At 41.7% G+C, this 27,510-nt stretch overlaps 1 protein-coding gene across 6 annotated transcripts in view; it reads left to right on the top strand.

The window, feature by feature from the left end:
* PLD1 (phospholipase D1) overlaps window positions 1-25,366 on the top strand; it is a 316,806-nt gene extending 291,440 nt beyond the window's left edge. For all 6 annotated transcript variants that reach the window (XM_082249865.1, XM_082249866.1, XM_082249868.1 and 3 more), the window contains 3 exons: window positions 21,668-21,821; window positions 22,143-22,260; window positions 24,949-25,366. In XM_082249865.1, the coding sequence (XP_082105991.1) occupies window positions 21,668-21,821; window positions 22,143-22,260; window positions 24,949-25,173 (497 nt within the window). In that variant the 3' untranslated portion in view covers window positions 25,174-25,366. The remainder of the gene's footprint in view (window positions 1-21,667; window positions 21,822-22,142; window positions 22,261-24,948) is intronic.
* Window positions 25,367-27,510: the final 2,144 nt, after the last annotated feature.

Here is a 27,510-nt window from a genome sequence, read left to right as displayed (position 1 = left end):
ATATCAAGAAATTCTGGAGCAAAGGATCATGCTCAGTGTTGGGCAGCTCTGTCTCAGTCCAGGTCATGGGTCTTCAACAGGTTAATGGCCCAAAACACAAAGCTAACAGCAACCAAGATTTGCTAGGAATAAAACATTTGGACTATTTGCAAGTAGCCTTCTTTGAGCCCTGATCTGAATCCTTTCTATGGAAAGCGCTGAAACATGCTGTCTAAAGAAGGCACCCTTTAAACCTGAAATGGGTTGCATGCCTTTCCTAAAAAGAGTGGGCCACAATACCTGTTGGCAGGTGCAGAATAGTCCCTAAGAGCTACAAAAAATTTGAATTTGCCTCCAATGCTTGTGCAACACAGTATTGGGTTAAGGGTCCTATAATTTTTTTACATTCCATTTTTATTTGTTTTATTGTTTAGCATATTCAGTTCAACCAAAAGCAAAATTGGATTTTTGATAAAATATCCAAAAAAATTATGCATGCCAGTTAATTTGCTTAGCTTGAAGCTATTACAGAGAAATTGTAGGTCCTTGTTTTTTTCTTGGCAGAGCATCAGCAAATATGTCCACGTTTGTGTGGGTAGATAGATCCACATTAATGAATTTCATTTATGTACACTTTGTCATAACCTCTAGGTAGCCATGTAGGTACAGATGGGTCTGCACATATCACAATACAGAGCTGCAGGAGACTCTAACTTGAGATTTAGATTCTTGAAGTTGCTCTTGGTCGCACTTTAGTCACTTCCTTGATGGCTAGTAGGCCTGTCTGTCACGAGGACTAACTCATAAGGAGGCCTGAAAGGGATGTAAATTAGCATGGCTTTGGAACTAAAATGCCTTCTAGGGTGCTCTACAGCTTATATGTGAATATAAAGGATTATTTAGGCCTTCAGCACTACCTCTGCAGTTTTTGACTGCTCATAGAATTATCTGACTTATTTGGCTTTGTATGTCAATTCAATTCAATATAATATAAATGCAGGTCCGAGGATCTTGGTAAACTAGACTAGCTAGATGATACCCTTGAAAATCAAGTCCACAAGCTGTAGTTTGAAAAATTCTGAAAAAAATGCCTTATTTACTCAACTAAAAACGTATAAAAAAAAAACCTGGTTTTAAAATGTGTTTACTTCTGTACAAATATGGAAAATCGGTATATATTTCCTGTTCATTATAGCTTCTACCTAATAACATGGTAATTTATCACACGTGTGGTCAGAGTGCTGCTATTCATAATTGTGAAGAAACATCTCGGGTACCATGACTCACGTTTATAAGCAACGTGAATTGGAGAACTGGAGAACAAGGCACTGGGTAAGTTCAGTTTAGTATGACTTCAAGAAGCAGATAGACATGGATTAATTGATTTCTAGAAGTGTAGCATTTTCTGGAATTTCCATTTTCTTTGCATTTATGTAGATTTGCAAGGTAGGCAGAACTCCAAAAAGTGGGTTGTCTTGCAGGTAGTTTGATAAACTCCTGCAGCACATAAGAAATCTTCTAGAACCTAAAATAATGTCTCTAAGGATTTCCTTTGTGCTGTTGCTTTGTTGTAATTCTAGCGCTGAAACAAAAAGTGGTGGGGGGAAGAAGGGATGACCTGTCTACTGGTGGTGTAAGGTAAATATTCATAGGGGGCTTGAGGTTCACGTTTCACTCTTTTTGGTTCTCTTCTTAGCTGTAGTTAAAATTGTAATGACCAAAGGAGACAAATAACATTTTAAAAGCCTCCTTGCAAATGTGCTTGCTTATTTATCAAATTATGTGTGGTATTTAGGCAAGTATCAAGCTTCTTAGAATATAGACTATGCTCATTCAAAAGGAGTACAGCCAGTAGAGCTAAATAGCTTTTGTCCAGGAACCAGTTCATTTAAAATTTCCACTTGAATCACAATTTCAGATTAATGAGCGCATTCTGCTCCTCTATATTTGCTTCATACATAGTGCTCTGGAACCAGTTGACGACTGGATTGTAAAACGAACCACAGGCATACATTGGAAGATTAGAAATCCTTATCTCTACTGCTTGATAGTTTTTGGAATGTTAATTAAGCTTGTCTTTTTTTTTTCCTTTAAAAATTAAATCCAGTTTCGGTCACAAAAAAATAAATAAAAAAAAAAACCTTGTATTAACTGTATACATCTACTGACAAATAATGGGGTAATGTAAGAGAAAGTAATAGCTGGCTGCCAATTGACACGTAAATGTCCTTTTTAGGACATTAGGGGGAACCCATGTCAGGATAGAAATATGGGAGTTGGGATTACTGATTTACTTTTGAAAGTGCTGGTACCTGGGCAGTCATACCTCACTACAGTCACTAACCAGGAACAAGCATATGCATATCAGGTATTTAAACTAATATATAAACACTTGGTTAGTGGAAGGCCACGTGGTGAGGAGAGGATTGGGGTACAGTCTTGGAGCTATATATTTATAGGCTGCACATTTGTCTCCAATCATTGAGAAAAATACAGTTATCTCAGCAGTTTTTAAAACTGATAAGGACCATTAAAGCATGGATTATTGTAAGGGCTCATTTACATTAATGGGGGGCAGTAAAACCACCTGGATTGAGCCACGTTTGTGTCACCACTCAACCACTCCCGCTTTTACTTGGAAAGGCAGCGGCCTGGGTTGCATACTTGTTGCAGCAGCAGTTCTTTTCTTTGACCGTTGCAAGAATTGTACCCCCCGCCGCAGGCACTACTGCCCACTGAAGGCGACCTATTGAAGTAAATGGTGCCGCACCGCAACCTTGCACAATTCACACAGTTGTGACTCGGTTGTCCAGCATATAGGGATTTAAAACAGGGAATGCCTGTCAAATGTTCTCTGCAGAGCAAGCTGAACAGGGATTGGTCCTCAGAGAGCAGTTCTGGTGTTTACAGAGGCCTAAAGGGGAGCCTAGCAGCAGGGTGTTGCTTTGGCACCACACTTTCAATAATAGAAATCCAGGCGGATTACAATTTTTAATGAAACTGGAGCTTTCTGTTTCAACGTAAATAGTTGTTAAAAAGTATTGTTTATGGGATTATCAGTTTTCATATGTCTACGGATGGTTGAATTCTGCAGAAAAAATAGCAAGCATCAAGAGTGGGCTAACTGTCAGAATAGGACCCATCTGTCTTGAATCAAAGTCAAGTTTAGTAATTAAACTTGACAAACCTGTTATCTGTTCTTTGAAGAACACAGAGTGCTTTGATATTAGAATTTTTCTGGCATTGTCTGTACTCTGGAATCACATTTTTCTATAAACATATTCATAATTATGTAGATAGAGAACTTTAAAGATAAACTTCAGTTTTTTGGTAAAATATAGCTGCTTATAGTGTAGTATTGTGTATTATCTCCATTGGTAAATGATTGACACCCTTTTCAGTTTTTATTGCTTTAGTCTCTTCTTTGTCCTGGTGACCTTTTTTCAACTGGACAGAAAGTAAAGGAAAATCTAAAATGTTGGTTTGTCACAAGAACAGCAGTAGAGGAGAAATCAAATGTGGACACTTGTTCCAGTGAAACCAGTTTAAGAGGGCATTTCCTTCAGTCTGGAAAGATTTCTGCTTACTTCAAGGAGACGGGTGTATGATTGCATCAAAGAATAAATGAAGTCATAGTTCTTTAAACGAAAACTCATTTTGAGTTCTGAGGCACTATGTACAAACACGGGGGGGGGGTGATAAGTTGGGGCTTTATATGAGGGTCATGACCAAAAGGGTCTCCATCCCTAATGCGATCTAGCAAGAGAACAAAAGCAAAAACAAAATGGGACTTTTATATGAGGTGTGACCAGCTACGGAATAAATTATGAATACATGATGAGAAGGACCAGATAGATAATAATACATTTTTCTGTTTATTGAGAGTCTATAGACCAAATATTAGTAAAACCAAAATGCTCAGTAAAAGCATGTAACCCATGGTAGTGGGATAAACATGAATGATGCACATATGGATATAAGTGGTCTAAAACAATAGTACAAAGTAATACAATGTTATCCTGGTACATTCTGGTACATAATAGGAATATGATAAGGTCATGAAACAAAGGCACATAATGGAAACTTGTAATTGATGGAATTGCCTGTGTAGAACTCAACGCATTTTGTGAGGATTCACTTCATCAGGAGTAGGCATGGTTCAAGTATCTAGAGAGGATGTACACACATGAACAAAAATATATCCAATAAACAAGTAAACCTCAAAAACCTATCAACGGTGTAGCTTACAATTGGGTATCAACTGTTTCAGCGGTAACGTGTTGTCCGGGGGTATGTCCAGCCATAGTCTGCGGCACTATGGTGTGTGAGAAATAAAAATAAATGGTGAATTTCAGGACTTTTTGCTTCAATTTAATTATACTGATAACCTATATGTTATGCTAGGTTTCCAAAAATACAAACCTCTTAGGCTGTGTTTGCGTTTGCACGGTGTGGTAGCACATGCATTTGAGGTCATGCCTAAACTTGTATCTGAATGGGCCACCAACACACCTGATCTTTTTTGGGAACACAACGCACAGTAGCACTGCAGGAGTGCCATTCAAATTGAATGGCATTTTAGGGCACCAACACACTTAACGTGAAATATTGCCACACCACACTAGTGTGAACCAGAACTTAATGTTGCAGAAAATAGGTTTAATCTGAAAGGCAAGTTTTTTCAGTTAGTGGTTATCTTTACAGTGTGCTAAAAATCTTTACATAGGATTGCACACACCCCACCAGACCCCAACTAATATACTATAAGGGGCAGACCAGTGGATGTGGTGTACTTGGATTTCGCTAAGGTGTTTGATACAGTTCCTTATAAGCGCTTAATTTATAAAATAAGGTCTGCAGGTATCGACAGCAGGGTTGGCTCTTGGATACGGAACTGGCTAAAAGGGCGTGTCCAAAGGGTGGTAATAAACAGCGCATACTCAGACTGGTCTGAGGTGGCAAGCGGGGTGCCCCAGGGCTCAGTCCTGGGACCAACCTTGTTCAATTTATTCATAAACAGCATTGAGGACGGGATCAGTAGTTCGATATCAGTTTTTGCAGATGACACAAAATTGGGCAGGGCAATAACTGCACAGCATGAAGCAGATATCCTACAGGATGACCTGGACAAAATAACGGAGTGGTCAACGACATGGCAAATGAGGTTTAACGTGGAGAAGTGTAAGCTTTTGCACTTGGGGACTAGAAACATAAAAGCACAATACACGTTAGGGGGGGAACCCTTGGGGGAATCAAAAATGGAGAAGGATCTGGGAGTCTTGGTTGATGATAGATTAGGCAATAGCATGCAATGTCAAGCGGCAGCTGCCAAAGCCAGCAGAATATTAGCATGCATAAAGAAAGGTATGAATTCCAGAGATAAGTCTATAATCCTTCCACTTTATAAAACTCTGGTCCGACCGCATCTGGAGTATTCTGTCCAGTTCTGGTCGCCAGTCCTCAGGAGGGATGTGTTGGAGCTGGAGAGAGTCCAGAGAAGGGCAATTAAACTAATTAGGGGATTGGAGGACCTTAATTATGAAGAGCGTCTGCAATCGCTTGATTTATTCTCCCTGGAGAAGAGACGCCTGAGGGAGGACATGATAGCAATTTTTAAATATCTCAATGGGGATCTCCGCTTAGAAAAAAAGCTGTTCAGTCGAAGGGATTGCATGAGGACTCGAGGGCATACAATGCGATTAGAGGAGAAGCGTTTTAACCTCAGGCAACGTGGGGGGTTCTTTACTGTTAGGGCTACAAGATTGTGGAATTCTCTACCACAAGAGGTGGTTTCTGCGGGTAGTATGGTGGCTTTCAAAAGACTCTTAGATGTACATCTCAAGGATCAGAACATTCAGGGTTATGTGAGATGATTACGGCCACACACACCTACACAGGTTGAACTGGATGGACTATTGTCTTTATTCAACCTCACCTATTATGTAACTATTTAACTATAAGTAAGAATCGACGAAAACAAACAAGTGTTTGGTAAGAAAATTTACAGTGGCGCTTCATTGGTTTATTTAAATCAGAATATACATCCTAAATGATTTGTTCAACAAATATCGTAATATAACAACCAAATTGCTTAGTCACCAAATTGATTAACAAGCCCCCCCTTGGTTAAGGGTGACAAACCACATAAAGCGTCTATGACAGGGAGGGTGGGTGGTGCGCTCACTGTCCTATGTCGCTGGCCAACTGCAGCTGATCCCAATTGATGGATGCCTTTTATACAGAATTCCTAAGCTGTGGAAAATTCTGGAAAAGCACGTGATAACATTCCACCAATTACATTTACCTGGACAGGTAAGGAAAATTCTTAAAGGAGCAACAGCCCTAAACACTTGAGGTAATCTTACCTGTACATTTTTAAAGGGGAACCGAGGGCAGCGGCCACAAACCACCATTTGTGGCCCCCTTTAAAGTAGTTCTAAAGTCAGAAGGTTTTTTTGTCTTAATGCATTCTATGCATTAAGATAAAAAAAAAAAACACCTGTGTGCAGCAGCCCCCTAATACTTGAGCTCCCTCTTAATCCAGCAATGTTGCACGAGAGCCACAAAGTCTGGGGACTTACCCTCCTGATTGGATGAGATACAACAGTTGGCTCCATTGGCTTCTGCTGCGGTCAATCAGTCAGTGAGCCGGCGAGGAGAGAGCAGGGGCAAGGCCCAGCAACAGCTCTGTGTCTGAATGGACACAGAGCAGCTGCAAATCCATTGCACAGAGCAGGTGAATATAACATGTTTGTTATAAAAAAATGATGACTTTAGTATCCCTTTAAGGCCATTCTTTTTTGTACATTTGCAGCACATTTTCATGTGACTGTTTCCTTGGTTGTATGTAGTCATTTCAGCCCACCTTGTTTTTTTTAACAAGGTCCTGTTTTGCCATTGGATTGGAGTTTTTCATTACCACACAAAAATACACTCTAATTGTATGTATTTAATTGGTAACAAATCACAAGATGCAGGGCCTGATTAAGACAGCTAAGGTAGCCACTCCAGTCTAAATTCCATTAGCATTCCGCAGCCCAGTCAGAGAGCTTGTGATAAAACTATTGCAAAATTGAGCATATGGCTGCCATTTGTTTAAGATCTGCAGTTTTATTACCTTATTTCACACGTGGGATTATAGAAAACAGATGCATATTCTATCCTTGAGCCTCTTTTTATTACTTAATATCACTGATGCTTCTAGAACAGCTGCGTGGAATCCATTCTGTTATTAGGTTTAGGAAGATTGGACAGGGTGCAATATGGCTAATAAAGCTTATGTGTTTACAAGTCACAAATCAAATAACCTGCATCCTTCTCCTAATGAACTGCATTCAGTGAGTTAGTGCTAGAACTGCATATTTGAACATAATGATTAGAAGAGAACTAGCTGTAAAATTAATTATACTGCACAACAGATCATCTACTAATGCTGCTCAACGTGAATAGGTTTTAATATTTGTCAGCCCAGTGGTAATGTGAAATTGCATCGTTTGAGTGAGCAGACACGGTACAACAAATGTTGTTTGCGCTAATAGCACCAAAACCAATACCTTGGCCAACTTGGTCATATGTGCTGCATGGGAAAGGTCTTTGGGCACCAATCTATTCAAATGTATTCAAAACTTTCCCATAAATATACATGTTATGATGGTGCATAAAGATGAAACAAATTACATCATTCCATCCAAAGCTGATATTTCACTTTTAACACCTAAGCATTCCTTCTATCTGTCAGGGTCCAGTAGTGAAACTTTTGTGCTTCAGTTCCTGGGGCTGCACACCTGCAGCAACACTTACCAAGGGACCCCAGTTTAAACCGTACAATGCCTTCCTCTAGATCAACTGTTGGTATAGGATTTATTTATATGGAGATTTTCTATGTGTGTGTGTGTGTGTTTTTTTTTTCTATGTTGGCTAACCTTGATGGACTTGTATCTTTTTTTTCAACCAGATTACATACAGTGGGGGAAATTATTTATTTGATTCCCTGCATATTTTGTAAGTTTGCCCACTTACAAATAAATAAAGGGTCTATAGTTTGAATCATAGGTGTACTTTAACCACTTTACCACTAGAGGATTTTGCTGTCTTACGTCTGGGACACTTTTTGCGATTCAGCACTGTGCAACTTTAACGGACAATTGCGCGGTCGTGCGACGCTGTACCCAAACGAAATTTACGTCCTTTTTTTCCCACAAACAGAGCTTTCCTTTGGTGGTATTTGATCACCTGTGCGATTTTTACTTTTTGCGCTATAAACAAAAAAATGGCGTTTATTTTGAAAAAATAACAATATTTTTCACATTTTTTTATATGAAATTCCCCCCAAAAAAATTTAAAAATCAATTTTTTTTTTAAATTTTTGGCCAATTTGTTTTATGCTACCTATGTTTGGTAAAAAAAATCACAATAAGCGTATTTTGATTGGTTTGTGCAAAAGTTATTGCGTTTACTAACTGAGGGAAAGATTTCTGTCATTTTTGGTGTTTTTTTTTTTAACGCGTAATGGCGGCGATCTGCAATTTTTCTTATTTTTTTTTGCGGGACTGCGACACTGCGGTGGACAGATCGGACCCCTGACTGACATTTTTGAAACTTTTGGGGGTACCAGTGACATTACTGCAGTAATCAGTGCCAGATATATGCACTGTTACTGTAAAAATGACACTGGCAGGGAAGGGGTTAATTTTATTGGAGAGGGAGGAGTTAATGTATGCCTGGTGCTTACTGACGTGTGGGGGGGAGGTGACTGTGTGACACAAGGACAGATCGAGGGTTCAACTATGCTGAACCCTGCAATCTGACCCTGCCTGTCACTTCAGAGATCCGCCCGCTTGTGTTTACACAGGCGGGCGGATCTCCACACTCGATTCCCCGACGATCGGGGAAGAGCAGCGGCGATCGCCGCTGCTCCTCCCCTGGCCCGACTCCCGCTGTGACTGAATACAGCGGGAGCGAGCCTCCGGCGGCGCGCGCCGCCGAGAAAGGGGAGTGTCTGACGACGTAGGTCTACGTCGTCAGACGATAACGAACCACTTGCCGCAGTAGGCTCAACGTGAGCAGACGGCAAGTTGTTAAATGATAGAGACGGAATATCCACCAAAAATCCAGAAAAAAACATGATACAAATGTTATAAATTGAGTTGCAGTTCAGTGAGTAAAAAAAGTATTTGATCCCCTACCAACCAACAATCATTCTGGCTCCTACAGTATGTGATCATGTGGTACACAGATTAGTCCTGTCAATTTAGAAAGGTTCTAACGACAACTCGTTATGTGTATAAAAGTCACCTGACCACAGAGTTTTTCTTCCATTCATACCTCACTATTATGGGCAAGACCAAAGAGCTGTCAAAGTATGCCAGGGACAAGATCATAGACCTGCAGAAGGCTGGAATGGGCTACAAGACCATCAGTAAGAAGCTTAGTGAGAAGGAGACAACTGTTGGAGCGATTATTTGCAAATGGAAGAAATACTAAATAACTCTCAATTGCCCTTGGTCTGGAGCATTATGCAAGATTTTGCCTCATGGGGTAAAGATGACCATGAGAAAAGTAAGGGCCCAGGACTACATAGAGTAGCTTGTGAATGATCTCAAAGCAGTAGGGACCACAGTCCCCAAACAAACCATTGGTAACCCAATATGCCACCATGGATTGAAATCCTGCAGCCCACAAGGTCACCCTCCTCAAGAAGACACATGTACAGGCCTGTCTGAAATTCACCAGTGAACATCTAAATGATTACGAGAAGGATTGGGAGAAAGTGTTGTTGTCCTGATGAGACCAAAATTAAGTCTTTTTGGCATTAACTCGCCTTGCTGTGTTTGGAGGATGAAAAATGCTGACTATGACACTAAGAACACCATCCCTACAATCAAGCACAGAGGTGAAAACATTATGATTTGGGGCTGTACATTGAGGGGCCAATGGATGGGGCCATGTATTGTAAAATCTTGAATGAGAGCCTTCTTCCCTCAGCCAGAACACAGAAGATGGGTCGTGGATGGGTCTTCCAGCATGACAATTACCCAAAACGTACAGCCAAGGCAACAAAGGAGTGGCTCATGAAAAAGCACATTAAGGTCATGGAGTGGCCTAGCCAGTCTCTAGACCTTAAGCCTATAGAAAATGTATGGAGGGAGCTAAAACTTTGAGTTGCCAAGCGACAGCCAAGAAACCTTAAGCATTTAGAGAAGATGTATAAAGAAGAGTGGATAAACATCCCTCCTGAGATGTGTGCAAACCTGGTAAACCACTACAAGAAACATCTTAACCTCTGTGCTTGCCAACAAGGGTTTCACCTCCAAGTACGTAGTCATGTTTTGCTTGGGGATCAAATACCTATTTTATTCACTGAACAGCAACTACATTTATAACTTTTGTATCATGTTCTTTCTGGGTTTTTGGTTGATATTCTGTCTCTATCATTTAAAATACACCTATGATAAAAATTATAGACCCTTTATTTCTTTGTAAGTGGGCAAACTTACAAAATCTGCTGGGGATCAAAAAATAATTTTCCCACTGTATGCCGTCCACTATGTTATCCACAATCTATTATTTTTTTTTATAAGAGGCATTCCTACTATCGTCCTGCATGGTATTTAAGTGGGGAAAGTGTCCTGAATGCTGTATTTTTAAGCCTTGCCTTGTGTGGACTTATTCAAATCAGCTGTACATAATACTTTAAAGGCAAAATGTTTTAAAATTGCCGTTTGTGTTGCTGTTTGTTTTATGTTGTTTTAAGTTTACTACAGTTGTGGGTCTGCACTAGATAATGTGTTGTATACTGGGATTTTTAAACACTGCTCACTATATATGCTAGTCAGGAATTGTATTTTTGTAGCTTAGCATGCACCCAGTGCTGGAATCTTTGCAGATGGAGACATTTTACCTATTAGTGGAGTGTTTGCTGGAAGAACCAAAAGCCATAGGGAAGCATTGTAAACAGAGGTGGGAAATTGCACTTAGCAGTATCATTTATATACTAACTGGCTAATATAAGAAAACAATATACACAGTTTTTTCACATTGTATTGACACTATTCTGTAGCATCATTTTTTGCTTTGTGACTAGACTGTCTTATTATAAAGACAACACAAAGGCTAAACGTGTAGTACTCTAGCTATCTTTTAGCCACTTTTCCACCAGCCGCCGCAGATGTACTGCGGCAGGCTGGCTCCAACAGGCAAATTGCCACTTGGGACTTTGTTCCTGAAAAATGCCTGTTGGCGCTTCCTTGACGCAAGCCGGCGCCAGCCAACACCCACTATCTCTGAGAACACTCTGTAACCTAAGAGAAGTGCTGAATCCTTGACTTGTAGTCCAGAAGATCCAGGATTGTGAAATTGTAGAACCAACAACACTGTTATACTGCAACAAGTCACTGAATACTTCCCTCCCGCCTTGCTTTGGCTTGAGGTAGTATGTTGTAGAATCCTGTCGAACTGTACATTCCAACTGAACTGGCACACACTATACAATTCAGGGCCCATTAGTAGGTGCCCCCTTTAGCCTTGAACTCTTCGGGTTCACTGTCTATGCACCCCCCTCTGTAACTTCAGGGCCCTCAACCAAGGTTTCAGCTAGCTGGCACTGGATCCCAGAACCTCTTCCAGAGTGGTCTCCTCTGACTCTAGAAGACCCCCAGGGGCAATCCGCAGTACTCACGACCTGTGTAGGCTTTCCTGGAACTGGACCCCTCTCACTCTCCACAGGTTCTCGGCACACCAGATCCCCCTGCTCAACTCAGCACTCTCTGGATTCTCAGGCGATACCCCGAGACATGCTCTTCCCTCAGACAGGAGGAGAGACAGCTGCACTCTCCATCCTGGGACTCTGCTCCCGCCAAAGACATTGTGTCATGTGCCACCCCCAAACTTATACCCACTCCCAGAATCCTTTGCAGCATAATCTGCCTTCTGCGGTAGTTACAAGCCTGGATGTGTCCCCTGATTGGGTTTCCTCCACTGCCCGATGAGAAGCCTCTCACAGGAGCCAGTGGGGAGACTCCCCCCTTCAACAGGCACACCTGAAAACCATGACACCCTGACTAATAAATCACAGCCCTGCTGTTAGGCAAACAAGGCCCACTATACCTTTACCTAGCGCCTACCTGTAGGGTGCTACACTAGAATCGCATGTTTCTGTGATCATTTCACAAGCCCAACCCCCCCACAGTTAGAATTACTCCCCTAGGGTCAAATTTAACCCCTTGATCACCAACCGTAATAACCCTTTCCTTGCCAATGGCATTATTACAGTAACAGTGCATATTTTTAGCACTGATTACTGTAGTAATGTCACTGGTACCCCCAAAAGTGTAAAAAATGTCAGTTAGGGGTCCGATCTGTCCGCCACAATGTCGCAGTCCTGCAAAAAATCGCAGATCGCCGCCATTACTAGTAAAAAAAAAAACAATTAAAATTCCATAAATCTTTCTCATAGTTAGTAGACGCAATAACTTTTGCGCAAACCAATCAAATTATTGCGATTTTTTTTTTTTTTTTTTTTTTTTACCAAAAATATGTAGCAGAAAACAAATTGGCCTAAAATGTTAAAAAATTTAGATTTTAAAATTTTTTTTTGAGAATGTCCTATAAAAGAATGTGAAAAATATTGTGTTTTTTTCAAAATGGTCGTTGTTTTTTTGTTTATAGCGCAAAAAATAAAAATCGCACAGATGATCAAATACCACCAAAAGAAAGCTCTATTTGTGGGGGAAAAAATAACTTAAATTTGGTTTGGGTACAGCGTTGCACGACGGCACAATTGTCCATTAAATTAGTGCAGTGCCGAATAGCAAAATTGGGCCTGGTCAGGAAGGGGGTAAAATCTTCCGGGGCTAAAGTGGTTAAAGGATAAATTCACCTTTAGAGAAAAAAAATAAAATGCTCATGTTTTTGCAGATAAAAAAATGTCTATTTTTTTTCCTGCACTAGCCTGGAAATTATTGCACCTACGGGTCAGTAGATCTCATTGAGGGCAGGGACTTATGTGAATGTGCAATATATATGTAAAGAGCTGTGTAAAAATTGACGGCGCTATAAAGGTACCTATAATAAATCACAAGCGCAATTTGGGCTCCTGCAGACATTTCTTCAGGCTTTCAGCCATTACCTCTGTATAGGTTTTCTGTTTGAAAGCCAGAGGACATGTCAGTGGACTATGAGAGCACTCATCTGCACCCCTGCAACCCATTGAAGCTACAAGTCCATCTGCCACAGTGGAAGACCGTTCTTGTAGTTTATTCATTCACTGGGACTGAATGATGTTGCTTTGTAAGTAGGGCCCTGCACAGCTGTGCTGTTTTCTCTATCGCTCATTGACAGACGTAGTCTTCTTGATTCTCAAGAGCTGGGTTATGTTGTCTCCGCAGGAGTAGGACTAGGCAGAAAGACAAAACGTTCTGGCTCCACCTTAGGGGCAGTCCCTGAGGGTATATCCTCCCTCTCTCTGCTACAGGGAATCAGTTTTTTTCTGTCTAGTCAGGAGTAAGGACCTAAGTTCCTTGCTGGGATCTTTTTGGTCCTGGCAAGATTTTTTTCTTTAAAAAAAAAAAAAAAAGATTTTTTTTTTTAGGCAGTTTTTCTCCAGTGTTTTTTTCCTGTGAGATCTTCAAGCAAATACGCCGGACTGGGCGACACTAGTGGTCACCCCAGCCGGCCTACGAGCGCGCAGACCATTGCATTGCGCTTGGTCGGCCGCGACACATTCAAGTAAGTATGCGGGGCCGGGCGACGGGCTGGTCACCCCGGTTTCTGCCTACGAGCGCGTGCAGACCAGAGCTCCGCGCTGGGTCGGCCGCGACGGAGTCCCAGTGGAGGGACTGACCTGGCGAGTTAAAAGTCTCGCTTGGACGCCAGGAACCAGAGAGTCGAGGCGTCCGGAGTGGTCCACAACCCCCCACCCCGGTGGAGAGGGTATTGTGAAGAGAGGGTGCCTGTCGGTTCGGTATGGTGAGTAAACGTTCCCTTTTTTCTTTCCTCGTTATGAGGCAGTATGAATTATGGGCCCCTCCATACATGGTCAGTATATATCTGACACTAAAAGTCCCCCTTGTAAATACAGTATGTGTTTGGTGGGAAGTGGACTTGGTTTGAGAGCTAACACTCTACCCAGCAGACTGTAGCATTACAGCAGACATAGGAGGTATAATCCTACCTTATTTGTAGTGTATCTCCTGTAGATCAATAAATCGCCACTTAGCAGAGATGCAGGTGGATGTGCTGGGAAAACGATTTTGGCGGTCCGCCACCATTTTGCCGTAGACCAAGTGCATGTATGTCCTCAGGTCACGCCGGCCGCCATGTTTTTGGAGTCTATTGTCTCTTGTATGGGGGCGGCCATGTTTCATGAGCCCAGCTACCTCGTGGAAAGCTGGGAACGCCGGAAGGCGTACACAGGGGGCGGAGCCACGTCCTTCTACCCGGGAAAAAAGCAACAGCTCCTTCCAGTCTGTAAAAGACAGACGCTGACTGCAGTTGGTTGGAAACTTCACTGCATCGGTTGGTGAGCCTTGGGGGTCCCTCTCTCTCTCTCTGGGGATCGAGAAGGGTTTTTCTTCCGGTAGGGAAACTCCGGAAGATTCAGTTAGCAGTCCAGTTGTTACTATCCAACAGCTGGTCTTCTCTTCGAACTTGCATGAGGGTTCTGGGGTTGATGGTGGCTTCCTTCGAAGCAGTCCCATTTGCCCAGTCCCATACCCGAATTCTTCAGCAAGAGATTCTTCTAAGATGGAATCGGAATCCGGAATCCCTGGACAATCAGATCCGATTGAGCAAACAGACCAGAGAGTCTCTGGTCTGGTGGCTTCGGTCTCCGATGCTCAGCCAGGGAAAGTAATTTCTGCCAATATATTGGACGATAGTGACCACGGATGCCAGTCTATCCGGATGGGGAGGAATTCTCGGTCAGTTATCTGTCCAGGGACTTTGGTCCCTGGAAGAATCCAGGTGGCCGATAAATGTATTGGAACTGAGAGCGATCAGACTTTGTCTGATTCACTGGACCGAGCAGCTCCAGGGCAGCCCGGTTCGGATCCAGTCGGACAATGCCACGGCCGTGGCTTATGTCAATCACCAGGGGGGCACCAAGAGTGTCCGAGCGGCCAAAGAAGTGGCTTGCATTCTTCGCTGGGCGGAACGATTTGTTCCAGCTATCTCTGCGGTGTTCATTCCGGGGGTGGAGAATTGGCAGGCAGATTATCTCAGCCGTCAGACTCTGGATCAGGGGGAATGGTCCCTCCATCCAGAAGTTTTCCACCAGTTGTGCCTACGGTGGGGCACCCCGGATGTGGATCTGTTGGCATCACGATTCAACAGGAAAGTACAGAGATTCGTGGCTCGCTCCCGCGATCCTCTAGCAGAGACCGCAGACGCACTGATCGCCCCGTGGGGGCAATACCAGCTAATGTATGCCTTCCCTCCTCTCGGGTTACTGCCAAGACTTCTTCGCAGGATAGAGGAGGAAGGAATTCCAGTTATTCTGGTAGCTCCGGACTGGCCTCGTCGAGCTTGGTACGCCGACGTGGTCAGACTGGTGGCGGACGTCCCGTGGAGACTTCCTCTCAGGGAGGACCTACTGTCTCAGGGACCGATCTTCCATCCTGCTTTACGATCGCTGGCTTTAACGGCCTGGCTATTGAGACCCAGGTGCTGAAGGACAAAGGTTTGTCAGCTTCAGTTATTCCTACTCTAGTTGAAGCAAGGAAAGCGACTTCCAGAAAGATTTATCATCGCACATGGAAGTCCTACATTGCATGGTGTGAACCTCTGGGGTTCCGTCCACGGTCTTATTCGGTTAGTCGAATATTAGCTTTTCTGCAACAAGGGGTTGAGCAGAAACTGGCCTTGAGTACTATCAAGGGTCAGGTCTCAGCATTAGCTATCTTCTTTCAGAAGCCTTTGGCTACTCATTCCTTGGTGCGGAATTTCATCCGGGGGGTGCGACATCTGGCTCCGCCAGTGCGCGCGCCGTTACCACCCTGGGATCTTAATCTAGTATTGTCGGTTCTTCAGAAACCTCCCTTTGAAGATATTAAGGAGATTCCTCTATCTACGTTGTCCCAGAAGGTGGCCTTCTTGGTGGCTATTACTTCTGCACGCAGGGTGTCAGAACTGGCCGCATTATCTTGTCGTTCCCCATATCTGGTGGTTCATAGAGATAAGGTGGTTCTTCGTCCGAATCCATCCTTCCTACCAAAAGTGGTTTCAGAATTTCATCTGAATGAAGAAATTGTATTACCTTCCCTGTGTCCTAAGCCCAGTCATCCTCGGGAGTTTGCTTTACACTCCTTGGATGTGGTCCGGGCGATCAGGGTATACTTTAAAACGACAGACTCGTTTCGCAAGACGGATTCACTTTTTGTGATCCCGGATGGACCCAAAAAGGGGTTGCCTGCATCTGCCGCGACCATTTCCAAATGGATCAGACAGACGGTGGTACAGGCTTATTCTATTAAGGGTCGGGAGCCCCCGTTCCCTGTTAAGGCGCACTCCACTCGGGCGCTTAGTGCGTCATGGGCCTTTCGCCATCAGGCGTCAGTGGTCCAGGTGTGCAAGGCGGCTACCTGGTCGTCGGTGCATACCTTTACAAAACATTATAAAGTTGATGTAATGGCATCATCTGATGCCGTGTTTGGCCGCAAGGTTTTGCAGGCCGCCATTTGAGGAGACCAGTGGTCTGCCTCGAGGGTTTTTTTCCGTTGAAAATTTTTCTTTTGAGTCTCATTCTTTGTTTATAATGAGCCTTTAAAACTTCTAGTTTGGCACCGGTTGGGCCTTCTAGATTGGATTTTGATTTTTGTCAATCCCACCCCTCATTTGTGGCACTGCTTCTGGATGTCCCAGCTCTTGAGAATCAAGAAGACTACGTCTGTCAATGAGCGATAGAGAAAATCGGATTTTTGTAAGATCTTACCGTAAAATCCTTTTCTCTTAAGCTCATTGACAGACGTAGTACCCGCCCCTCTATCATTGAGTTGGGTTGGGTTAAATTCTCTGTTACTGCTTTAGAACAGAACTGATTCCCTGTAGCAGAGAGAGGGAGGATATACCCTCAGGGACTGCCCCTAAGGTGGAGCCAGAACGTTTTGTCTTTCTGCCTAGTCCTACTCCTGCGGAGACAACATAACCCAGCTCTTGAGAATCAAGAAGACTACGTCTGTCAATGAGCTTAAGAGAAAAGGATTTTACGGTAAGATCTTACAAAAATCCGATTTTTATAAAGTGACAGCTGGTAATGGGAGAACAAACTCCTACCTGCTGTCACAGGGAGGGAAGGATTATGGGGGGAGAGTGGGCAAGAACATGTAACCTGTTCCAAACCTGAACTTGGCCTTTAAAGTTCACCTGTAAGGAACAGGTAGACTAACCGCAGCTTTTAGTAATGCAAATTCCCTGGTTGTTGAACAGATTCTTTGGCTTTAATACATTGAGTTACGGATCTGCAGCAAGATAAAAAAAATATATATATATATATATATTTGTGTATATATATATATATATTTTGTATACTTAAGCCTGCCATAGATTGTGTGATTATCTTTCCTGCAACCACAGGTCCCTGCTAAATCGGTCAAGATTCGAACCGCCTATGGCTGGCTTTAGAGGTCTTAAAGTCCGACACAACCAAGCAACCAGCATTTTCAAAAGAATTTCAGCAATGGCTACAAAACATTTTTCTCACGTGACAGGCATACTTTGGGGGTGCCATCCTCATGGATTTTGCATGTTTTCTGTGTGTTTGTGTGGGTTTCGGTTTGAAAATGTCCACTCAAGATGGCTCTACTATGTTAATGTGACTGTGACAGGCATATTGGTTTGTTTTTTTGTTTTTTTTAACTGTGTAGTTCAATGTAAAGTGCTAATGAAGAATAAACAAGGAGTGCAAAACTGAATAGAAGAAAAGCTCTTACTTGTCAATAATTACAAATTCATTTTTTTATCTGAGTATCACTCTGTACGTCTTTTCTCTCTATCATTCTAGTTTCAGCTAGTTACACTTGAAACAGTGAAAATGTTTTTGAATCAGTGAAGCAGTTTCTTTCTTTTAAGCTGGACTTCTTCTCGTCCATTATGTACATTAACCACTGGCAGAGTTGTGGGACCCTGGCAAGTTGGTGGTGTTTTATTTTTTGCTCCCTAGGAATCATCTGTGAGCCCCCCAATTGTATCACTACCTCTTAACCTAGACTTCCTCTGCTGGACAGATCTTTAACCACATAACCCTCTGGTAGTAATCGCTATCCTTATTAAGTACTTTAAGACCAGCTTGCTGTGATCTTACAATTTCTGTGAATGGCCAGGCTTAACAGAGATACTATCATTTTAAATGACCCTTGTAACTTTTTCAGCTATATCTATAGAGGTTATCAATGTTTTTTTTTTATCCTCCATTTTATCAGTATTTATTTTTAGCAATAGATTCATTCCCCCTAGATGTGTGTGTATTAATGAGAGAGTCAGGTGTTTACCTTAGGGTATTGTGTTCTAGTACCCTACTGGAGATGGATAAATATATACTCACCAGCCACTATTAGGTACACCTAGCTAGTACCAGTTCGGACCCACTTTTGCCTTCAGAACTGCCCTTATTCTTCATAGCATAGGTTCAACAAGGTGTTGGAAACATTCCTCTGAGATTTTGCTTCATATTAACTTGATAGCATCACGCAGTTGCTGCAGATTTGTCGCCTGCACATCCATGATGCGAATCTCCCCTTCCACCACATTCCAAACGTGCTCCATTGGATTAAGATCTGGTGACTGGGGAGGCCATTGGAGTACAGTGAACTCATTGTCATGTTTCGGAATCCAGTTTAAGCTGATTTGAGCTTTGTGACATGGTGCATTATCCTGCTGGAAGTAGCCATCAGAAGATGGGTACACTGTAGTCATAAAGGGATGGACATGGTCAGCAACAATACTCAGGTGGGCCGTGGTGTTTAAACGATGCATTCAGAGATTGTATTCTACATACCTTGGTTGTAAAGAGTGGTTATTTGAGTTGTTGCCTTTCTATCATCTTGTACCAGTTTGCCCATTCTCCTCTGACATCACGCATTTTACTGGATATTTTCTCTTTCGGACCATTCTCGGTAAAACTTAGAGATGGTTGTGCATGAAAATCACAGTAGTTCAGCAGTTTTTTTTTAAATACTTAGACCAGCCCATCTGGCACCAACAACCAGGCAATGTTCAAAGTCTCTTAAATCCCCTTTCTTCCCCATTCTGATGCTCATCTTTACTACGTCTAGATGCCTAAATTCATTGAGTTGCTGCCATGTGATTGGCTGATTAGAAATTTGTGTTTCCAATAAATTGAACCAGGTGTACCTAGTAAAGTGGCCAGTGAGTGTTTATATCTAAATATACACTATATATTGATTTCTCCCTCTCACTCTATAAATCTATATGTAGATAGGTAGATTGAGATGGATATATAAATATATACACTGCTCAAAATTTAAAAGGAACACTTTTTAATCAGAGCATAGCACCAAGTTAATTAAACTCCTGGGATATTGATGTGGTCTGTTAAGTAGCAGAGGGGGTTGTTAATCAGTTTCAGCTATTTTGGTGTTAAAGAAATTAACAGCAGATGCACTAGATGGGCAACAGTGAGGCAACCTTCAAAACAGGAATGGTTTTACAGGTGGAGGCCACCGACATAGTTACATAGTTTTATATAGTAGTTGAGGTTGAATAAAGACAATAGTCCATCCAGTTCAACCTGTGTAGGTGTGTGTGGCCGTAATCATCTCTCATACCCCTGAATGTTCTGATCCTTATGATGTACGTCCAAGAGTCTTTTGAAAGCAACCATACTTCCCGCAGAAACCACCTCTTGTGGTAGAGAATTCCACAATCCTGTAGCCCTAACAGTAAAGAACACCCTGCATTGCCTGAGGTTAAAACGCTTCTCCTCTAATCGCATTGTATGCCCTCGAGTCCTCATGCAATACTTTTCAACTGAATAGCTTTTTTTCAATGCTGAGATCACCATTGAGGTATTTATAAATTGCTATCAGGTCACCTCTCAGGCGTCTCTTCTACAGGGAGAATAAATCAAGCGATTGCAGACGCTCTTCATAATTAAGGTCCTCCAATCCCCTAATTAGTTTAGTTGCCCTTCTCTAGACTCTCTCCAGCTCCAACACATCCCTCCTGAGGACTGGCGACCAGAACTGAACAGACTACTCCAGATTCGGTCGGACCAGAGTTTTATAAAATGGTAGGATTATAGTTTTATCTCTGAAATACATCCCTTTCTTTATGCATGCTAATATTCTGCCGGCTTTGGCAGATGCCGCTTGACATTGCATGCTATTGCTTAGTCTATCCTCTACCAAGGATCCCAGATCTTTCTCCATTTTTCATTTCCCCAAAGATTTGCCCCCCTAAAGTGTATTTTTTTCCCTACTCATCTTTTCTGACTGTTTTTCACTAGTTTTGCATTTGGCTAGGGTAAGTTTCACTACTGGTAGCATGAGGCGATACCTGGACCCTATAGAGGTTGCACAGGCAGTCCAACTCCTCCAGGATGGCACATCCATTGCCAGAAGGTTTTCTGTGTCACCCAGCAGTTTCAAGATTATGTGGGAGATTCCAGGAGACAGGCAGTTACTCTAGGAGAGCTGGATAGAGCCATAGAAGGACCCATGAGCAGGACCGGTATCTGCTCCTTTGTGCAGGAACAGGATGAGCACTGCCAGAGCCCTACAAAACAAACTCCAGCAGGCCACTGGTGTAAATGTCTCTCACCAAACAGACTTCATGAGGATGGTCTAAGGGCCCAACGTCCTCTAGTGGGCCCTGTGCTCACTGCCTGGCACCGTGGAGCTTGATTGGCATTTGCCATTAAAGACCAGCACTGGCAGGTCTGCCACTTGTGCCCTGTGCTTTTCCCAGATGAGAGCAGGTTTACCCTCAGCACATGTGACAGATGTGAAAGAGAACGTTATGCTGCCATTCGGGATGAAATCCTTGGACCTATTGTCAGACCCTACGCTGGTGCAGTGGGTCCTGGGTTCCTCCCGGCGCATGACATTGCCCGGCCTGATGGTGGCTCCCACGCTCGCTTGCCCTAAATCCAATGGAACACACCTGGGACATTGTTTTGGTTCATCCAACACCGCCAGGTTGCACCTCAGTCTGTTCAGGAGCTCAGTGATGCTGTGGTTTCAGATCTGGGAGGAAATATCCCAGGACACCATCCATCTTATTAGGAGCTTGCCCTGACATTGTCAGGCATGCATACAAGCACATGGGGGCAATGCAAACTACTAAGAACCATTTTGAGTTGCTGCAATGAAATTTCAGCAAAATGGACTAGCCTGCTGCATCATTTTTTCACTTTGATTTTCGGGGTGTCTTTGAATTCAGCCCTCTGTAGGTTGAATGATAATTTTCATTTCCATCAAATGATGTGGCATCCTTTTGTTCCTAACACATTACCTATTCCATATCAGTATAGATATGCAGCATTAGATTGATCTGATGTGTTTTCAGAGTGTTCCTTTTTTTTTTTTTTTCTTGAGCAGTGTGTGTATGCAGATATATATATGTGTGTGTAAATATATATATATATTTTACTATGCTGTGTATTCCCCAGAATGTTTTCCTGTGCCATTACGGTTCTTCTAATGTGACCATTCATCATTTTCATACGTCGTTTCAGGTTCTGCTAATATTAATGACCGCAGCATGATGGGAAAGCGTGACAGTGAGATGGCAGTGATTATACAGGACACAGAAATGGTTCCTTCAGTCATGGATAGTGAGGATTATCAAGCTGGAAAATTTGCTTTGTCACTACGCATGCATTGTTTCAGGTAGGCCAAATCTAACTGAACTTTCTATAAGTCTGTCAAGGTTATGACACTGTCACTGTGTTGGCACAACAACTGTTGGCGCAACACTTTTACTGATGAACTGTCACTTGAAACCACATTTATTAAAATGGTCTTTTTTCGAAAAACAAATGTTTATATGCTGACCCACATATGTTTGCTGCCTACATTATACTGACATATTAAAAAATATACCGTAAGTGTGCATTTTGAATGTAATAATGTTATAATATGGAACCCAGTGTCAGAAAGTACCGTAAGCCGGGCTTGTGTACTTACTACGTAAGTAATTTTCTATTCTAGGCTGCTTCTTGGTTGCCTCAATGATCCCTCTGCGAACATCCAGGACCCAGTTAGTGACAGATTCTTTAAAGAGGTTTGGGTGGCCACAAGTGCACGCAACACAACCATTTTTGATAAGGTAAATGTTTTTTTTGTTTGTGTTATTTTATTTGTGATTAAACTCTAAAGTATATCTACATGTATTGTTTTGGTTTTGGATATTGTAGGAAATGGTTAACATTCAGGTCAGTTTTTTTTTGTCTCCTATTTGATCAGATTGTTCCTCTCTCTTCCTGTACCAGACACACAATAGGAAGTGAAAGAAAATCTCTTTAAAGTTAGGGGAAATCAAGTCTTAGACCGTTGTTGCAGGAATAAGTGTTTTTAAAAAACGTCACCTCCCTTCCTTTACCAGTGACTGATTTTTCATCACCTTCTATTCAGGAGACATCTCAGATGAATCTCCACAGAGGAGAAACAAATTATCATAAAAACAGAGCGTTTAACCTACTTTTTTTCCTACTTTTTCCCCTACTTTGTGCCAAACTAAAAAAACCTTTATGTTTTAGATACACTTTGGGAAACATGTAACATTAAGTTTTCAAGATAGGTGTAACAGAAGAACTTTAGAATGCACTGATTACATCCAGCCTGTCCTCTTAATGAATCTGCATGCATTTTTACAACTTTCATTGTGTCAAAACACTAGGCCTCTGTTCCCACCAGTGTTAATTGTCATGCAATTTTTTACAGTTCAAATCGCGTGACAAGTCACACTCAATTGCCAACAATGGAACTGTTCATATCGCCGTGATTCATATCGCAGCAATTGAGAAAAAGGTTCCTGCACTATTTTTTGACGTTTTTATTGTGGCTTGTATAGACTTCTGTTAAATGAAGTCGCAAGCCACAATGAAATTGGCAGTGCATGTCGCACTGATGCGCGGCTTTAAAATTACACTGTAGTAGCGCGATTTTGAAGCCGCACCAGTGTGAACCAAGGCTTCGAGTGATGGTAATCCCAAAACTGTAACAGTCTGTTTAGATGCATAAAACTCTTAACAGTTTGTGGCTCCCTCTTCTTCTCTTCATGTCACTGTAGGCATCTCTGGGTAATACAAACATAGGTAAAACATTTTCTTACAGATGAACAACCAGTTATACTGGTTACAGGGTTTTCAGTGTGTGCTTTTTGCATACTAAAAAAACTTAGGCAGATGATCTAAAAATGCGTTACTAGACTACGTTTGCACATATTTACAGCATGGTCTTGCAAACATATATATATCTGTAAGGCAGTTGATTGGAATTATGTTGTTGAGTCACTGTTGTTTCTACCGGATTAGTATCTCTATACTCCTACTCTCACTCCACTCTTCACAAGCCAAGGTGTATGTAATAGAGGGGTCATGTTAAAAAAAAAAAACTTTGCATTCTATCACGTAGTCCTCTCACTGGCAGTTCATGTCAATGGCTCTCTGGAAACGCTATTAATACACATGAACTGTTAAGGGAGTTTTTGCCATAGGTACCTGTTCAATTATATCTCTGGCAGTTCCTGTCCTAACAACCATTCTGTCTCAGCGCTGGGCCGCTGCATCCTTAAAGCGTATCTCCACTTTTGTTGAGAAAAAAACATTCCCCTCTAAGTGATCTATGTACATTACAAGGATTTTAACACACTTTGTTGCAGATTCCTACCTTTTGTTATTCTGAATAAATCATTGATTGTTCCTCTGTCCCTCTGTGCTGAGTGGGTCAAATGGGAGTGGTTTTATAATTATCTGTCAGCTGTGGCAGCTGCAGGGCTCTAATGAGGGAAGCTGCTGGGCCTGCATCCCTTTAGACGTGTTTCTATTGGAAGTATCTCACTAAAAAAGGCCTTTTATTGCAGAGGATGCCAGAAATCTGACATATCTTAGACAGACTTCTGGGAAAATTGGTGAGCCAATCACACAAGCAGGAAATTGTTTCTGGGGTGTGGTCAGTACACATTTTGTGTACAGAACAGCTCCAGGTAGCCATATTGCATTGCAATTTCAGAAAACTACAACAGCTGTAGATTGAAAAGAAAAGGTAATTTTTAATCAATTACAATACGATTTGTGTTGAAATTGTATACTCTATATTTGCTATTATTTTTCTCCACGAAAGTGGAGTTACCCTTTAACAACCAATGACATTTCCTATCCATGGGATTCACCTTCCTGTCGCCTCCTTCCCTCCTGCCAGCTGTCGCCCTCCTGTCTTGGCTCAGCTCTGCAAACTCAGTGGGGGGCCAGAGGTAGAGCGGACGGGGGCTCCAAAATTCTGTGAAACAACGATCTAATCCCCTGCTGTGCAGCTATTTTTTTATAAAAACTTCTCCGGGTCCCTATGTTCAGTGGGTGCGGGGAGATAGAAAGTGGACTATTTAACCACTTTCTGATTCAGGCTGATTAATCTGCAGCAGTGCTTCACACAATTACATTGAAGGCCAGCTTCTTCTATATCAGTATACTGGGGCTGGTCAGGAGCGCTGCTGCGGATTAATCAGCCTAAACCCGAAAGTTTATTAGTTTAGGCTTATATAAGCTTTTTAGGTATGTTTTATGAATGCTCAATTAGAACAATCGGTGTTGCTATATAGCCACTAATAATATAGTAACTTGTGTTAGAAAATTACAATTGAATGAAATATTATTTTTTTTTTAGCTGCTAGTAAGCATTACACACGTGAGAATACTCATAGTTGATGGGTAAAGTAAAGTATATTTTTTAAATGTAGTTCATCTTTGCGACTTAGTGTGTATGCATAGGACTTATCACTTGCATTTCATTATACCAGGTTTTCAGATGTCTTCCCAGCGATGAAGTGCTGAACTATTTCCATTTGCCCGAGTTCCTTTCTAAGTCAGGACTGGCCACACAGGACCGAACCAAAGCATATGAAGAGGTGCAAAGGATTCGAGGGTTTGTGGTTCAGCTGCCCTTCTATTTCTTGTCTGGAGAAAACCTCTTGCCATCAGTGGGAACTAAAGAGGCTATGGTACCCATGGAAACATGGACATGAGTTTGTAAATTTAATACATGGTGAAACTACTATGGCCACAGACTGCATCCAGGAACATGGATTATTATTCCACAATAGGGCACTGAAACCTCATCCTAAATCACAAGACCACAAGCTTTGCACACAATCTGGAGCATGGCTTGACATTGATATCCAGTGTCAAATTTGAAGGACTTTAAGTGTACTTAATTTTTCACATTGTGCAATATTCACCTCCCCTTTTCCCCTGTTTAATAAACCCTATTTTTGATAAATGGTTTCATGATGGGGGTGTAACTAGCCACATCTGGTAATACTTATTTTATTTACTGTACTGCCCAAATAATCACATTATAGTATAATTTGGGGTGTACTTCTCTTCAGTGTGAGAAATTACTAGGAAATGTCACACATCACATGAGTTAATGGAAAGTATGTTTGACATAAAACAGACCATGCATGCACAGGTCCAGGTACTGACTCAAATAGATATTCAGCACCTGAGTTTAATTTTGGGCCACAGATTTTGGTGCCAAAAATGTAAGTGACAAAACATTCAAGCATCCCTAGCATTAAATGAACCAATAAATCTCTGATTTTAAACGCTTTACCTACTTGCTGCCCATTATCTCATTAGCACAAGTTAATTTCAGCATGCAACAAACAGGTAAATATCATGTAGCCCTAGCCTTATTAATAGCCCCCGTCCATCCCCAACCATTTTGTTTTTTTTAATATGTACCCTAACATCTAAGAAAGAAAGAACACTTAACCACACCAACCTATAAATGTTACTCCTAACCTAACCTTAAAATTAAGTTCCCAATACTATACCTGATGTTTCCATTTACCCCAATGCTTTCTCTATTCTCAAACTAACACTATCCCAGTAACATACAAGCTCTTGTACTAAAACCTCACTCTTCACCATCAATCCATTTCACCTATTAAACCTTAACCTTACTATACCCTTTACCATTAAACTAACACCACATCAACCCCTTAAACACTCTCATAGTGGGTACTCACCTTGTTGAAATCAAAAGTATCTCGCACACCTCACAGCCCTAAGATCTTGGCACACAAATCAAATTATTTTTGGACTCTGTATGATGTCCAAAGCATCTTTGTCAGGATGTTTTATACTGACGAGGACAGTCACTGTAGAAGCATCACTACCATACAGTGCATTTGTTGTCTTGTATTGTAAATGTCACTATTCTTTCACCGTATGGTGTGATTTTTGGCAGACTAGGCCTCATCTGCTTTGTAAATGGCCCTTAAATTAAACTCAGATTTTTAAAGGTATGCAGTGCAAATGTGTGCAAAGTCCAGTAATGCACAGAAACTAGTGAGATCAGTTAAAAGTTTATTGGTCGCTGTGCGTTGTTGCACTTTACACATCCTCATTGCTTTTAGCACTGCCTTATTGATAGGTACTCTGTGAGCATGGGCTGTAAGTAATAGGAGGCTGCAAAAACCTATGTGTTGGAGGTATTGCTGAACTATAAACCTGTGCAGTTATAGTTCAGTCTGTCAATTGTAAACACTAAGCTCCCAAGTGGCACTGCTGCTAACTGCATTTGGCACCTTGCACTTCCAAACAAGGGATTGCTAATAAAGAATAAGAAGTATATATGTATATAATTTGTTAAGGTTACTAAGTTTACAGTTAGCAGATATATTTAACTTCAGCTTGCCTGTGAAAATACTGTAACTTTTGTTCAATGGGACCACTAGCCAAAAAGCAAGCTACCTCCATCTTTTACCAAGTATTTTTAGATGAACTGCTAAGGGGTCTGTTAGACATTTGGGTAATTTCTCTGGGTCTGCCACATTTGCTGCAAATATTCCTGGGATTTATAAACCGATTTAAGGCCAGAAAATGCTGTTCTTGGAGGAAAATAGAAGCAACAGGTTTGCAATGAATATCTAGTAACTTCTCTGATCTAGAAGAATTCATGTTATTACAGATTTGCACTGCAAATACTATGATTTGCCTAAATCATGAATCATAGTGGCAAACTCAAATTGGCAAATCCTGTCAGATATGTGGAATGGTAGAACATGATCAATCAATGGTAAACTTGGGAATGAAATAAAAGCTGCGAATGACTTACTGTCTTCACTCCTTTATAAATCCATGCCTAAAACTCTTTGTAAGTCAACAACTATTGAGTACTGTGCATGATATATATATATATATATATATATATATATAATTTTTTTTTTTTTTTTTTAATAACCTACAGTTTTTTTTGGACAAGCTTTCAGGGTCCCTCTTCATCAAGGTCCAAGTAGTACTAATGCACAAAGCTTAGGAGAATGTTAGAAAAACATCTCTAAGATGAGAGAAAA

Source organism: Pelophylax lessonae, assembly GCF_965119305.1.
Source record: "Pelophylax lessonae genome assembly, chromosome: 3".
NCBI classification, from domain to species: Eukaryota; Metazoa; Chordata; class Amphibia; order Anura; family Ranidae; genus Pelophylax; species Pelophylax lessonae.
Note: the sequence above shows the minus strand (reverse complement) of the source record. Positions and strands in the feature narration are given on the sequence as shown.